The 17,228-nt window shown below is 30.8% G+C and overlaps 1 protein-coding gene and 1 long non-coding RNA gene across 6 annotated transcripts; one reads left to right on the top strand and one right to left on the bottom strand.

Moving 5' to 3' along the window:
• Nucleotides 1-1,205: 1,205 nt before the first annotated feature.
• LOC118071385 (uncharacterized) lies at nucleotides 1,206-2,843 on the bottom strand. The gene is made up of 3 exons (XR_004690879.1): nucleotides 2,710-2,843; nucleotides 2,157-2,298; nucleotides 1,206-2,082 (listed from the first exon to the last, which is right to left on the bottom strand). It is a non-coding gene; the product is annotated as an uncharacterized lncRNA (long non-coding RNA).
• Nucleotides 2,177-11,421, top strand: LOC118071384 (myogenesis-regulating glycosidase-like). 5 transcript variants are annotated; one of them, XM_035090523.1, is made up of 5 exons: nucleotides 2,177-2,338; nucleotides 4,231-4,446; nucleotides 7,852-7,962; nucleotides 8,041-9,984; nucleotides 10,065-11,421. In XM_035090523.1, exons 1-4 carry the CDS (start codon nucleotides 2,211-2,213, stop codon nucleotides 9,941-9,943), a joined length of 2,358 nt encoding a protein of 785 aa, XP_034946414.1. In that variant the 5' UTR covers nucleotides 2,177-2,210; the 3' UTR covers nucleotides 9,944-9,984; nucleotides 10,065-11,421. The 5 variants fall into 5 exon arrangements, with proteins under 5 accessions (XP_034946414.1, XP_034946413.1, XP_034946417.1 ...); XM_035090522.1 differs by lacking the exon at nucleotides 10,065-11,421 and having other exon boundaries at nucleotides 8,041-10,061; XM_035090526.1 differs by lacking the exons at nucleotides 2,177-2,338; nucleotides 10,065-11,421 and adding an exon at nucleotides 2,928-3,066 and having other exon boundaries at nucleotides 8,041-10,061.
• Nucleotides 11,422-17,228: the final 5,807 nt, after the last annotated feature.

The raw sequence follows: 17,228 nt of genomic DNA, 5'->3' as shown, positions 1-17,228 counted from the left end.
ATTGATATAATTTATAATTACCTGCTTACACGAATTGCACAATAACTTTGCATGACTTTTTTATAACAAATTTTAGGTTATGTATGTTATAATCGGGTTCTTTAATTTTTAATTTATTTAAAAAAACGTAATAGCCACGCCAAGTGTTTCAAGTTTCAAAATATTACAATTAAAATTACTAAATCTATTTTGATGTGTTTTTTTTATGTTTTTTAATTTTTAACACAATGTATTTTTACTTTTTCACATGTTTTTTAAGGTACCTTTTTTTCTAAGTATCAAAAATGATTTTTAAATTTTCTAAACAATTAAAAACTATTTCAAATAAAATTAATCTCTTTTACTTTATAAATGTGACTAATATTCGGAATATAATACTTGGCATTCGATGAATTCACGCTTTTTTGTAATTTTTCAAATAATGTACATTTACGATAATAGCATTTTAAGAACACAGATTATCGTCCTCGTCATTTAAATTTGGCGCACAATTACTAGTTGGCGGCTGCTTCCACTATTTTAAATTACCATCTTGAGCGATCTACTTTATAACAAATTTAAATAATTATACTCAATGTTTGTTGAAAACATCCAAATACATGTGATATACACATTACTCATTCAATAAATACAATTTTTAATTGTTTACACCAAATTTATATTATTATAAACAATGCGTAATTGTCAAGAGTCATATTTGGTTGTGAACAATAATGTCTAGTCAATATCGACTTAATTTTCAAATGAAATTGTTATTGTTTGGCTTAAAAGTATTTTTAATAGCTAATCTTTTCATTTTTTTATTAGTTGTTTTGTTATAAAAAAAAAAACGGCTTTATCCAATTTGTTAAAATTTCTTTCAGATCTTTATAATAATATCTTTCGAATTAATTTTGGTTCAAGTTGACATCTTGATCCGTTCTTAAGATATCGAAAACGAAAAAAATGCTGACGTCCGTACATACATACATACATACGTACACACACATCATTCTAAAAATATGTCAGTATGCTTGCAAATATCTTTAAACGTGGAGATTTAATGAAAATTCAAATTTCACCAATTGACCCAATTACAATAACTTCCTAATGGGAAGTTAATAAAATTTTTTTATATTTTCTAGTATTTTATAATCTTTATCATCAATTTGCGGTGAAACTATTACAGATAGAAAAAAAAGAATAATGATATCATGGACTTTTCGTATGGAAAATTTAATGACCTTTATTTTTTATTCAAACTTTATTTTATTACATCTCATAGTTTTCAAGATAAATACAAAACACTTAACGTACACGCAGAGAAATGTATAGTAAAAATTACCCTGAATTTTATAGTAATTTGGTGACACTACAGGGTGAGGGTAAAAATTACTATACACATTGTAAAAATTGCTGTGCACATTCTAAAAATTACCATATTGCATAGTAATTTTTACCCTAATTTTACCCTAAAAATTAGTATGCAGTATGGTAATTTTTAGAATATGCACAGTAATTTTTACTCTCACCCTGCAGTGTCACCAAATTACTATAAAATTCAGGGTAATTTTTACTATACATTTCTCTGCGTGTAGTCTCACTCAAGATGGAAGTACTACGAAGTTTTATTATAACTTAATATTTCTAACAACCCATTAAATATTTTCTGACGTTTTTTTCCTGAAAAATTATTATTTTACATTTTTGTTGACTAAACTCTGAATATCACCGAATAATATTCTGACACTTCGATTTTTTTTATTCATCTATAAATTAATATCTCAATTAAAAAAACGATAAATTTTACTTCTTCATGATTTGTTCAATTTAATGCTTGGTCATTAATTTGTTAGTAACTAAATGTGAGCATATTCATACAATTCTATGAGAATTGAAAGTAATCTTAAAATCTTCTGTACACCAAAGCATATAGTTCAAATGATCGTAATAAAAGCTAATGAGTAAGCTCCCACTCTTGACGACGTAACACATTATCCAATCATTTCTTCTCTTTTCTCATGGATTTGAGACCATAGTACAGGTTTCAGCTCAGTGATAATCAGTTGTATATTTAACATAAAAAATGATCATTAATCGAATCTAAAATAAAGAACAACATACAATAAATTAAATATATAAACATAAATAAATGAAGTAACCGAACAGTAAAATACCTTTTAGAATCGTATTGATATGTTATTTGTATGAACAAAAATAAATAAAAAACAATGACGTCAAAATTCACATTAAGTGACAGTGACAGCAGTGTGACATTCAGCAACAGTGGGTCTACTCCCAACGGAAGTAGTTTGGATTCTGAAACAGAAGAAGATGGAAATGATGAAGAAATGTCCAAGTAAATAACGAAACAAATTATTCTTGATTATGATTAGCATCAGAATAGTAGATAGCATGAAAGTACAATCATTTTTATAACCTTGAGATATTTAAATATGTGAGGTTGTAGACTTTTAAATGAAAGTCAAGGTCAGTCGATTTCAAAACAGAACAAGTTATTACGTCACAAAGAATATTCTCATTCTGATTCTTTCTCGATTAATATTATTTATTTTTCAATTCTAACAATCTTCATAAAATAGTCATTTACTAAATCACATAAGCGTGAATCTGTTTTTCATGTGAGCTGAATTCTTCCAGCATTTATAGAAATCAAACTTGAGAAACAATTGAGTTAAAAATAGGATGAAAATAAGACTGAAAAGTTACCTGTAATCACTAGACGTTATCATGATAGCTATGTCTGCCAATGTAAATGTATTTGTTGTTATTCACATAATCCAATAGTGCACATATTAACGATATTTGGTCGCGGCATCATTGAAACTCAATTCAGTACGTACAATATTTTCAAGGCTTGACGAAGTAAAATTAAACAGAAGACAAACACTTTTAATCAACTAAACTATTCTCAACTCTTCATTTAACACATACTCTTCTCTACGGCTATCACAGAATTTATCTCTCAGCAAATAATTCGACATCACTGATAAAACAAATATATATCTGACAACATTATATTCAACGGTTTTTATTGATTTTTTTAATTTAAATAAAAGTGTCCAGGTACGTTGGAATAATTTAAGGTTATTTGATTGGTTGATTTGTTTTTAACTGTCACTTGAAAGTGTGAAAATGTACTAATTCGTATTTTTTCAGACGACAGCACACTAAAAAAAGAGAAAAAAATGTTGGTAGAAACATGTTAGTTATGTAAATGATTCACACACATTAAGTATTATTTCATTGAGATTTTTCATATCAATATCAGGGTTATCATCATTTTTATTCTGCTTTGATTCGTTATTTGAATTGTCAGACAAGGTCATGATACTTTTGACTTGATTTTAGTCGACATATCGACGATACTGTTGATCGTTGATGAAATATTTTTGTCATCCTTTATTGATTAGAGTATTTTTTTATTATATTTTATTGAAAAGTTATATAAATTGAACCAGTTGAGCGTGATTTTTATGTAAATTACGACATGATACCGCGGTACGATGTGGGGAGTGCTGTTTCTTTGCAAAGGTAATACAAGTGCTTGATTGTTAGTGATATATATATTGAGAGTTATCAAATCAAATGTTTGGATAAAAAGTAAAATAAATGGTGGATAAATATTGTGGAGGATTAATAGTCGTTTTTTCGTAAAGGAGTACACTAAAAAAATTGTTGAATAAAAATTACATTAAATTGTGGATCAACAAATAGAAAACAAAATGGAATAATGGTTAAAAGTTATTCGAAAATTTTTAAAATGTATAATTCATTTTGTTCGTTATTTTCTACGATATTTGAAAATAAACTTTCATTTTCAAGCATTGTGTGTCATAGAAATAAGTGTTTACTAGTTTCAGTATCATTAACGTAGTTCCTTTGACCGAAAGAATCCTTTGAAAGAATTCTATAATTGCAGTATTAAATGGCGTTTTACCATATTAGTCCGATAAATATGCTACAGTTTCATTATTTTATCATAATTTACCGCACAAATGCAGAACGTTCTTAACAATTTTATTGCTTTAAATTTTTCTGCGCCTGTATAGAAATGTTTCAACATCATTCTGGTTAAAACAATTTCTATGCTAAAATGAACGTTTCAATATAAAATTTTCTCAACTAACGTTTTTTTTCATCGATCTATATCGATTTAAATTAATTCTTACTATATTTTTTTGATCTAGTAGCAATTTATGTGTTTAAATAATTGAATTTTTGTTACAGAATACCTCTTCAAGCACCCCCCCGACGTAAAAGTAAGGTGATTTCTCAAATGAGCCAAAAACATGCAAACGACCCAGCTGAAATCGGTGATATTCAAAGCCCGAATTCGACTATTACGAGTGTCAACAGCATTAGTAGTTTGTTGAAAGAAAAATTACAGTTGACGATACCACAAGCACTTCGGAATAGTAAAAAACGACAAAATGCTGATTACAGGTAGAGTGTAGTTACTCATGGAAAAATTATTGCATGAAAAATTACGATTGATTTTTCGTACTGGCGAATTATCTCAAATGTTTCAGTAAATTTAATAAAATACAATTAAAGAAACTCTTTAATCGTTGTGAATTTCTGCTACGAACCATAGTAAATTTTTTTTCGGGTTTTTCATACAAGAGAGAAAAAAATTTTCCATTGACTTGGGCCTGAAATTACCATCAACCACAGTGAAAAGTTCTACGACCAAATATACTTATCTTCATGCATTTTTATTTGTCTTAAAAATGTTTCGAACGTAGACTCAACATTCATTATTGATTGAAAAGAAAAAAATAATTGATTTAAAAACTTATAATTAAATTCAAGTTCAAACTAACCCAAAATTTGACTTTATACTGCAAGATTTGTTACTGTAGTTTGTGGTATCATTAAGGACAGGAAAAAAGAGTAATTTTTTTTAAAAAACAAAGACCAACTTCAGTACAGTTAACAAAAATTTGGAAGAGAAAATTACGAGTAATACTGAAAAAAATTTTGAATAAATCTGGAGATCTTACAATTTTAAATAAGAAAATTTCAGGCACTTTTTTCTGTATCTTTCTTTGTATAACTGCAAAATAATAAATATCAGTGCTCTACAGTGGTCTGAGTGCGGCCTGAAAGGTCCACACGACCAACTTTCTAGTGAAAATTTAAAATTCATCATTAGATCAAATTTCTGTTCTTTTACGAAAATTTAATTGTTATCGAAAAAGCAACCGTTGTTAATCATGATACATAATCAGTACCTTCGCTTTAGTAGTAAGAGAAAATTTCCGTAAGAAAAGCTCAAATACCCATTTCCAATTGTTTATAACAGATAAAATTGTTATAAACCGAAGGAGTGTGTTTCCATTTATATCATACGATTAGTAACTTTTTTTTGGTAAAAGACAAAATCACGCGTCAGAACATGGAGAAAACTAGTCGGCTAATATTACTTTAGGACTCATTGAGGACTCTAGTAACTCTGCTACACAGAACATGGGAGGGAGCTTCGTATTGTTCGTTAGAAGTATAAAATATATATATTTAATCAGTAAAACTTACTATTTGAGCTGGTTGAATAATGTTAGAAAAATTAGCTTTAATTAATGTAAATATTAGTTTCTTCAGTAATAAAAATTACTTCTTTGTTCATTAAATTCATTTCAATCACGTACTGACAGAGTGACGGTCTTTTTTTACTGACATTTGAAGTTTCATGGGATGACGAAAACAGTAACAATAACTGATTTTCTGCAGTCAAACTTACTGACTGATTTTTCTCCGTGAAGAACTTAAATATATAGCATTGATCCTTATTTTTATTGTTTATAATAAATTAAAATTTTTTATTGAAATATTATCATGATTATTAATAATGTTATTAAAAATGTTTAATTGTTAAAAACACAATTTTATATTATTAACGTCTCATTTGGAAGTTATTGTAATGGGTCCGGTTTATCAAATTAGCAATTTTAACGAATTTCTTTATGTCAAGATCAGCAAAGTTCGAATTCATCATTTTCAAGATAATGCCTGGGTGTGCGTCTGTATGTTGGTTTATTTGTTTGTTTGTACGGTAGTGAAGCATTTTTCTCCAACGATAGCTTAAAAACCAAGCAAGATATTTATTCCAAATCAATTCTATTCGAAAGATAACAGTGAAAAGATGTACTGATACAGTTTTTATTACAATTAAACCACCAGTTTTTTTTTTTATAACAAAAAAATTAATAAGATAACAAAAAGATTGCAAATTAATTTTTTGGTCATTATCTTGATAACTAAACAAGATATTAACTTCAAACTAATTCTATTCGACAGATAACAACAAAATATACGAACACGATTTTGATTGAAATTTCATTTAGATTGGAAAATAATTTTCACTTATCGAGGGCGCTAAATGGAAAGTTGGAAGCTTGGGTAATCCTTGCTTCCCTCATCCGAAGGACGGAAATTAAGTACCTCGCCTACTAGAGCATAACTCTGGGAAATTATAACTCTACTCTCTTCGCGATGGCGTTTCCCGGGACGCATATACCTGCACCTTGAAACAGGCACAGGGATACACGTAACAAGCCCGAGGCCTTACGACATATTACTACAAGTCCGACCTCAATTGGCCAGTTGTGCCTAGGCCTACATGTTATATTTTGACTTTGCAGCCCCAGGCACAGGGCTTGGAATTTGGCCTCCCGTAGCACCAACTTTATCCGCTTTGGTCGGCGGTCGCTGACGCGTCTCGCGCTCGGCGTGTTCAGACTACCATATAGGGCAGTACGAAATGGGGCACGACGAACTATAATCTGCCCCCGTGTTACGCGACATATCTTAAAGGACAGAAACATTTATGTAAATCCGGGGGCCACGCAGCTTGGGTAAACCAGTCATACCCAGACCTCTAGTTAACTATATCGTTCACAATGATATTTTCTCCATCCCAACACAAGTTTAAAATTTTTTCACCGCTGATTTCGTTTTTCAAAAATTTTTTTTATGATGGAATATTATCATCATATTCCTATACAATTATTTTAAACATTTAATATTTATATTTTCTAGAAGATCTCGAAATTTGGTCTAGAAAATGGTATAATTTATAAAGTATAAAATTCATATGGTTCACCATTTTTTCCAGTTCTTTCATTCTGTACAAAAAATGACTGGACTGATGTTGTTAGAACTAATCAGTTCTAGGTTACGTTATTTCAAACGCACGTATAAACATACGCGCATACATACACACGCACATATGTTTACTGGAAAACGGTCGTATCCGATTCTGGGGACCTGAAAACGTGAAGATATTTAGGATTTGCAGAATCAGACCCATTACTATAATTTCCTACTAGGAAGTCAATGATGTTGGTACAATGTAAAAGCTCTCGTAAAAATCGATTCCTTATATTCATATTCATTTTGCATACAATTAACTATAAGAGATACAGAAAAAAGTTCAAAACAAAAGTTAAAGTTGATTTCATTACATAAAAAGTTGTTCCTATATTTTATGTATGTGTGGATTTTGCTGAAAATCTGACGTTTTTTTTTGTAGCCGCTTCTGCATTGAATCTGCTGTAAGATTTACAGTTAGTTCCTACTGTCATCTTCTGTTGCAAGATCCATACGTTAATGCAAAATAAGACACATATAGTGCAATTCTTTTATACGATCATTGCAAGGTTTTGTAATACCTTTGAAGAATGTTCTTTTGTGAATGAGCTATGTTACTAGGGTGAAAGTATATAAAAAATTAATCTTGTAGAGTTTATATTATTATCATCAAACTTAAAAATTACCTATTACTATAACTTCCAATTCTATTTCATCGATAACAAAAAAAAAAAAATGAAATGAAATGTTAATTTTCAGGTTGCGAGCTTTTGTTGGTTTTTTATTCATCTGTGTAATATTTCTAGTGGGTTTTGCACACATTTACTACACCCAAAATGTTCTTCAACGAGCATATTTTGAAAAATTTAGGTAAACCATTCTACTTTATTCAACACGAAATTCAAAATAGTCTATAAAAATATAAATAAATTATTTCTTCAATGTTAGGTTCAATAAAAATGAGCGTCTGTTACACGTCTACAACAGCGCAGGACTAGAAATTGTATCAGCCAGACTAGGAAATGGCATTCCAACCGACACTGGAGTCTTTCCTTGTCTACCTCACCACCAAAAATCTGATTCTGTGTGTTTAGAATGGCTCCACTATTCACGTTTATATTTGACTCATGCCAAACGAGAAGGAATGCATTGCTACTATTTGACATGGCAAAGTTTAAATCCTTCTTTCAATCCGAAAGACTGTTTCGATTGGTCTTCAAGACGCGGTCACTGGTACGGTGGTGGGCAAATTCACAATATGGCTTACCCACTAGAACAAGGCAAGCTCGAATTAAGTCCATTCATTACCGGAGACATTCGAAGAAATCCCTTCGGAAATGTTCTGAAAAGATATTTCCTCAACTCTAGAGGTGCTACGATTCTGGTTGATTCTGAAACTCCATTGTATATTTCAATAAATGCTAACAAGACTAAGGAGTTTTGTCTCCAAGCAAAGCATGATGAGTTTGCTTACATCAATCACTTGACTCAGTTGCCACAGCTTAATTACTCTATCTGCGCCACTGACAACATGAAGAACCTTCACTCGTCAATAGCCGAAAAGTCTTTGTGGGATGGCCTGAAACCGGACGAATTGCGGGCAGTTGATGTTCTGCTTTCCGAACCAATTTGGCAGATATCTCCAACCAATGAAGCGACAGTTTATAACTACACTGAAGACATCATAGCTCTGGGGTTTCTAAGACAAGGACACGTATTGTTAAGTGAAGAGTGGCAACCAAGTACTGGGGATTTTATTCTAGATGAAAGTAGATTCAAGTCCATGGAAGAAACCATTGACATCATTCGACGTCGTGGTTTTCGAATTGTCTTCACCATTCAGCCGTTTATTTCTACGGAGTCTATCAACTTCAGAGATGCCGTCACCAATCGACTTCTTATCTCTGAGCGTGGAAGTGATCCAAGGATTCCAGCATTAACTCGCTATCATCAGAGCAACAGTGCAGGAGTTCTAGACATTACAAATAATAAAACACTGCCATGGCTATTGAAGAAACTCGAGCCTTTGCTAAAAAAGTATCATATCGAGTCATTTTACTTAGACCTTGGGACAGCTTATGATATGCCGCATTATTACAAATGCCAAGAACCTTTGACGAATCCAGATCACTACAAAACGCTGTTTACGAAGGCCATTATTGGATCAATTCCAGTCCTAGGTGTATCTGCAGCAATAACAAGGCCAAAAGCTCCAGTCTTCGTGAGTTTGCCGCCATTTCCTTCGTCATGGAAAGCTATTAAGACTGTGATTCCAACCATTTTAAGTTATGGAATGATAGGATTTCCGTTTGTTCTTCCAGGAGCTGTTGGAGGTGACATTGCTCTGCCAATGTCTGACAATAATCCGAACAATGATTTCCACGTAAACTTACCAGACAAAGAACTTTACATCAGATGGCTTCAGTTGTCTACATTCCTTCCAGTCATCAGATTCACGCATCTTCCTAGTAAATACGCTGATGACAGTGTTTTGGAAATGACAAAGACCTTGACATCATTAAGACAGAAGACGGTGACACCATTGCTAAAGAAATATGCTAATGAAACTTTAGATTCAGGATTGCCAATCATCAGACCACTTTGGATGTTGGATCCAATGGATCCTGCTTGTCATGTTGTTGTTGATGAGTTTTCTGTTGGTGAAGAGTTGATCGTCGCACCTATACTGTATTCTGGTAGCAGACAACGAGAGGTTTATCTTCCAGCTGGAGTCTGGCGTGATGGAATTGACGGAAGTCTCAGAAAGGGATCAAGATGGATCCATAACTACCGAGTAGCAGAAGATAAAGTCGCATATTTTGTTAAAATGCCTGATAACACCCGGTTCTAGTGGTTCATTTAATGTCTTCATTGATTCTTGGGTATTTCATTGTATGTTGAAACATGTCCGTAACGTATTTGTATTTATTTGGAAAAAAAAGAAAGATTATACATATTTTTCATTGTTACAGAGCTCTTTTAAAAACAGAAATGTCCAGACCGAAAGATAATAAATGTAAGCAATGGTCTCACTTTCCTACTTATGGGATATTTTAGAGTGTAATAAGTTAAAATCAATAAGACATCATTAACGGCAGTCTTTTTAAAAAAGGCACATAGCTTAATTTGACTATTTTTTAAAAGGCACTGTAAATCTACACATTAAGACTGGGCTTTTCTAAGCTGGAATGACCTCGAATTTGTTTGTCAACTTATGTTTTTTTCATTTATTATTTTTATGTAAAATACATTCAAAAATGTTAAAGAAATGGTATGCAGGAGAGAAGCTAAAGTTTGTCAGTGTGAGTGCATAATAAATGAATTTTTTAGTGAAAAGCTTATGACAAAACGCCCGTCATGTTACCTCAAAACTCTTTAAAAATTTATTTATGATGCACTTATAAATGCATTTACGCTGTCAAACTTTAGCTTCCTTCCTCTATACTATTCTTCAACATTTGAACAAGGAAAATGCGGTCAGTGCAGTGGATGCAGTGTCATATCAATTAATGATGTGCTCGTATATCTGGAATAATTAAAACAATCTATATTATTGAATAAGACTATACAATACATGTTATACTTTCATATAAAATCAAATACTATCAGCACTGAGTTTTTATAGTGATCAATGAGAATTGCAATAGATTTAAAATCAAAAATATGAAATTAGAACAATTGTTCTCTATTAAGCTAAGTTCTGTTAAAATTAGACCAAGACCGAGTTAAATGTATTATATATCCATGTACTGATGTTAACGAAATTTTTTAATTAAAATTTTTTTTACAAAAAACTGTAAAATTGAATATTAAATAAATCATTATTTTTCGCGCTTCTAAACCAAACTTCCATGAATGAAAAAAGGCATTCAAAAGAATTAACTGGATATTATTTCTCAAACTTAAATTTGATTTAAAATTAGAAAAACAAACTAGAAATTAAATATTGACTGAATTACTTTAACTATGATTAAAACAAAAATTATTATGGAATAATCGGATGAATTTAGAATTCCTTAGCTTCCTTAGGATGATCCCAACAAACTGGGCAAGTTATCCTTACTTTTTCGGTTTTTGCTAGAACTACAATAATTTTCATCACCAGCTCGAAACCTGAATAGTGAAATATGAAAAAAGTTTATTACTAATAAATTGAGTACAATGCACTTGCAATAGATAAGAAATGGTAACAGTAATGAGGAAGTAGAGAAGATGAATAGCGTAAAAATGAAAAGGTTTCACTACTAGAAGTAAGTTTAGGGAAAATTTTAGAAATTATTATTTCCATGAAAATGAAGATTTTTAATAATAAAAATTTTTAACATTCAATACTGTTGAAAAAATTTCAACTTTGAATAACCTAACCGTTTAAGGATAGAAATGATTGTGATAGATCAAAGCAATTAGGAAGTCAGGTCTTATAAAAAATATATAATCTTTATTTTCAGCACTAGCAATGAACAATATACACTGTACAACTTTTTTGTCACTGAATAAAAAGAATGAATGTCTTTAGAGATCACTGAATGTCAATTTTAATTACTAAATTTTAATTGAATGTCTAAAAAATACTCAACTCGGTGTGTTCGGTATTATTAATCTCCCACACGAGTTCAACACGCTTTTCAAGTCAAGAAAATATGATTGTGCACGTGGTGTTAGCCTATCAATGCAATGCAAAATGAATTTAATTCAATTAGTTGAATTTGCAGTGAATTGTCTTGAAATATTAATTGATTGCGTTGTAGAATGAAAAACTAAATGTTTCTGTCGTTTCAGAATGACACTAGCACTATAATTGACTCGACGAGGAAAGATTTTAAAGAAAAGAAATAGAATGGCGTGTATACGTAAATGAAAACAAAAAAAGAATAGCGACAGGAACTTCATTGGTCAAGATGGAGACTGAAAATTAGTCAAATGAGTGACTAGAATTAGAAATATTGATTATTTGGTCGATTGGTTATTGACCTAGTGCCAAGATAGCCACCGAAGTTCCTATCAGCTGATAATTCAAACTTGAGAATTAATTAATTCTCAACAAATACGTTGAATAAATCATTTATCTTCAACTCTATAACCTTACTTTCTTAAGTTAGTCAAAAATTATTAAACTAATTTTTTTTTTTTGGTTGTACCAGCTGATCATTAAAACTACATTTCAGAAAAATCATATTCTTTCGGTCTTCTACATACAATCCTCCATTCGAAAGATACAGTACTCTAGGACAGCCTTATCCGATTCCCCTACTTTTTTGGTTAAAAAGTGACTCCATCAGAAATTATTCTGCTATGAGCGCTAGTAGTACTCAAGGATGGTGATCAAGTAAGGTCTTTGCACCAGAAAATAGAGATGTATATAGAAGGATCATCTGCTGGATTTTTAGTGGACACATTCTGAGTTCACACCATGACGTCACAGCGTTAGTTCTACTATCGCACATTACCCTTTCCCTGAAAAGTTTCAAGCGCTTAAGACATCGCATAAATGAATTGTAATGTGGCAATTATATATAAAGATTGATTGAGAATTTTATTCTCTATCGATCTATACATAATTATTTTTTTCGTAAAAAAAAAATTTCTTTCTTAAACAAGCAAAAACATTTTATTAATTGGCTACTTCTTCCGCGAAAAGTTCTTACGCACATGCAAATATGGGTGCATGCTGGATTTCGTAGTTGTAAACAAGCCGCAATATTCGCTGGCACTTCACCTATTTTATGTCTTCCAATTGGTTGACGCTCACATTTACCTTTTACATACTTACTGAAAACTCTGTCGCTGGAGTAATTAGGTGGTCTCAGAGAAATATATTTTTAAGACTTTCGTAAAAAAGACTCTCAATAATGAATTATCCTGGGTACGCGTTCTTATTATTGACGATCGACACTAAATATCTATTTCTGCCTAAATCTTCTACATCTTGAACTTTCATATTTGTTATCTCATTACACCTCATACAGCCACAGACACCAAATATAAGTATGACCTACGAAAATTGAAACCAATGTAATAAAACCGAGTATAACGAGCATAGTATAATTAGAAAAGTAAATATGTCAATAATAATTACCTTCATGGCTAAATAATCGAAGTTTGGAGTGTCGTTCATGAATTTCTCTATTTGGTCCCATCTTAACACAAATGCTTTCTTCGGTTTATAACCATTGGAATTAATTTGTAACAAACTTTTTAGGTTACAAATATTATCAATTTTTATATTGTCTTTTACACTTAAAGTTTTCTTTAGAATACTATGTATGCTCCACAAAGTTGGTGGTTTTAGTTTTATTTTTATCGACACAAAATAAACAATTAAATTATTCTCCTCTGAGCTTGATAGAGACTGTTGATTTTCCTCCCGCCATTTTCTGTATGTATTATAAATCTCATCAAAAACAGCCCCCTCCTTCTGGGCTGTACAAAAATGTGCGCCAAACATAAATAACGACAATGATGAAATTACAAAAACTTCTAAAATCATTAAACGCCAATTATTTAAATCTACGAATCAACAATATTTAAAATCAATTATTTTTTTCGGTTTTTTTTTTTAAAAAAAATTTAGTACGTTTAATGACACAATAAACATAACAACCAAAAACTTGGCATGACTGTTAAGGTTTTATAGAAGCATGAAATTGTGAAAATATTGAAAATATTTAAGCCAATTAATAAATAACAGTCACGCCAAGTTTTTGGTTGTTACGTTTATTGTGTCATTAAACGTACTAAATTTTTTTTCAAAAAAAAAACCGAAGAAAATAATTGATTTTAAATATTGTTGATTTGTAGATTTAAATAATTGGCGTTTAATAATTTTAGGACTTTTTGTAATTTCATCATTGTCGTTATTTATGTTTGGCGCACATTTTTGTACAGCCCAGAAGGAGGGGGCTGTTTTTGATGAGATTTTACCATTTTTTGTACATATCAACTGAAAAGGAATATTAAAAAAAATAAATCTGTTCAGAAAATATTTTAATTATTTGTATATTCGCGCTCGAGCAAAATTAACTTGTTACCAACTTTATAATCTGTTAGTGAGAGAATAGTACTTAAAAATTCTGATCACCAACTTGATAAAAAAAAACGTATGATTGCTCCACGAATAAACTCTCATTTTACTCAATTTTTGCGCAACGAAATTTTTTTAATTTCGTATATTATCAATAAGGCAATGATAATACTTCGTCGTATGCTTAATCGAAAGTCAACGATCGCTTTCCGAGAAAATTCTTAATTTCAGCTCATGTTTATGTTATAATAAGAAAAAAATTGTAAATTTAAAAATTATAACGTGCAAAAATCATCTTATAATTTGTATAGAGACACGGTAGTGCCTCGTCGTGACGTAAGGGCATGGAGAATATAATAAGGAGGCCACACTGTTCATGGAGAATATAATAATAATAATTATATTCTCTATGACACTGTTAATGAAAAAAGATTTTATTTAATTTTTTTTAAATGAAGTTTGCATATTCTACTTCTTATTAGCAGCTTCATTCAAATGAACAACATATTTGAAACAGGCATTTTAGAAAAAATGGGGAATTGATTATTTATGAAGTCAATTAAAATATATAAAAAATTGGATGTAGCATGTAAAACAGACGCTATTTTATATGCAAAATGACGCTATTCTATTTGCAAAGGATGCTATCTCATTCCTTGTACAAATTGAAATGCTATCTAATGCGCACGCTCCATTCACGATCATGCGCACAAGTCGCAGCGTATAATAAGTGAGACAAACGCATATATGTCTGCACCGTAATGCTTAAGTCTCCCTCCCTATACCGACTAGCAATATAGGAGTATTACATATATGGGAGGAGCATAAAGACAGAAAGTGGTTCTCTCTGAGGGACCGGAATTGAAGCAGAATGAAAAACTAATACAAGGTGTCCTGTAACTTGTAGCAAAGCCGGATATATGTTATGTAAGAAAATAAATAAAAACGATCTGATATGTGAACTTATATTCGCAAATTGCTAGTTTTCGCGAGAAAAATCATTAAAGTTTGATGGATTAATTCGCGTTTCAATGAAAATTATCACCATTATGTACCATCGCGCCACCTACAACTGTCAAAATTGAAGTGCAAGGTGAAGTTAACTGAGTGACATAACAAATTATTTCGATTAGTGTACAGTGCAACCTATTCTTCCGGAAATCAAATAAAAAAGCTTAAATCAAAAATTATTATTGACATTGGAATCTTAAAAATCAAAATGAATTTGATTTTACTGAATTAATTATTGTTCATATTCCTTGTGGCAATATTGTGGCTTTAAATTTAAATTATTTAAAGTCCTTTATATTCTTTCAAATTATGAGAAACTTAGAGATTCTTGCGGAATCTAAGAATCTATCAAATAGTAGTCAAATTAGTCGTGATATATCTTTTGCATTAGCAAACTTCAATACGCCAGGAAAAATAATTACCGACGGAAGAACTACCATACATACTATAAAATATTAACGTTATGTGTGTGTGCGTATGTGCGTTCGGAATTATTTTTCGCCTCGATTATCTCGAGAACAAAAAATGATATCGATGTGGGACCAATTGCATTCGACGCGTAATTATGTAACTTAGAATTATATAACAATGAAATTTGTTGAAAATAATGAAAAAAAGGATCTATGAGGTATATTCGAATTCTTCGACGCGAAATTTTTTCTTTTACTGAAATAAAGTAACTAACCATATCAAATGAATAAAAACAGACTCATTTCGTTTATAACAATTCCATTTGTTATAAGGAATGAAAACGGGTTCTATTCGAATTGTTTCTTCATTTTTTTCACTGGAAAGTTGGTCGTGTGGATCTTTCGGGTCGCACCCAGATCACTGCAGAGCACTGATATTTTTATTTATTATAATAGAATAACATTTTTTCTTTAAAAGAATAATTTTTTTCTTTAAATTTAATGAAACTTTAATGTAAGATTATTAAAAACGAAATATCGAATATTTTTAATCAATTTATGTGTAAATATAACGCTTTCATTATGCAAAATAATTAAATTCTAATCAATTATCACTATTTTTGATATTATAATGATTCTTGGTGAATCAATCATGAAATTTAATCAATTTATATATATATTAAGATATGAGTTTTATTACATTATCTAATTAAATTATGTTACATATTGTACACAATTTATACAATTGTTTTTTTTGATCAATTATTTACTTCCTGTTTATTTTTTTGCAGACCTGAAGAACTAAGGAATGAAGTCTATACACAATTTCTTAATCTTAAGTGCAAATTGACACCTGGTACCTCAGATAATTTAGAAACTTTTTCTATTGAAAACCAACAAGATTTTGATAACCAAATGGATGATGTGATAAATATTTTAGCATCTTATGACATGGGCTAGAGCAGACGCGGAAATGGTAGAAGCTATGACAGTCTCAATGGATACGGAGCAATTATAGGATTTCTTAGTGGCAAACTTACTGACAACTCTTCTCAATTTCAGATGGCTGCTTCAAGCCAAGGTAATAAGAGTCTTAACAACATAATGACTCATAAAGCACCAAAGAATTGCTGTTACAGCTTAAGTGAATCATGTGATTATCGATTCGCCAACTCGGTTGTTTCAAAAAACGATGGTGAAAAATATTTATTGGCTATTCAACAAAAACTTTCTTCAGATACAGGTAAAAATACAGCTTCTTATGTCAAGAGACAAGAGAACCGACGAAAAAAAAGGTGGCAAGAGCAAAACTGATAAAGACAAAACAACGTCGAAACGAACTGGCTGCAAAACGAGAAATGCTCCGAAAAAATAAAGAAAATTTTGAAGGTGTTCAGTATAGTTCAAATTGTGAAATGGAAGTAGAAATTGATGAATTGATGGACACATTTAAAATTAAATCTGTTATTGATGAGCTTCCAACAATTCAAACAACTGAAGATAACTGTAATATTATTTATTTCGATTTGAAGACATCAGGATGGGAGAAAACTGCAGATATATTACAAATTGCTGCTAAGTTTGAAAAGGAAATATTTGAAATTTACATAACCCCTACATAGCCAATAAATTCTAATGTCTCAACAATTACAGGCTTAAAAAATGTTGATGGACATTTATTTTATCGTGGCAAA

This window comes from Chelonus insularis, unplaced genomic scaffold, assembly GCF_013357705.1.
Source record: "Chelonus insularis isolate UGA/USDA-ARS -01 unplaced genomic scaffold, ASM1335770v1 contig_809_pilon, whole genome shotgun sequence".
Lineage (NCBI taxonomy): Eukaryota > Metazoa > Arthropoda > Insecta > Hymenoptera > Braconidae > Chelonus > Chelonus insularis.
This window is presented reverse-complemented; position numbering and strand designations above follow the sequence as displayed.

Coding starts and splice junctions, on each gene's coding strand:
- LOC118071384 (XM_035090523.1), top strand. CDS start 2,211: ATGACGTCAAAATTCACATTAAGTGACAGTGACAGCAGTGTGACATTC. Junction 4,447..7,851: donor CGACAAAATGCTGATTACAG/GTAGAGTGTAGT, acceptor GTTAATTTTCAG/GTTGCGAGCTTTTGTTGGTT. Junction 7,963..8,040: donor GCATATTTTGAAAAATTTAG/GTAAACCATTCT, acceptor CTTCAATGTTAG/GTTCAATAAAAATGAGCGTC.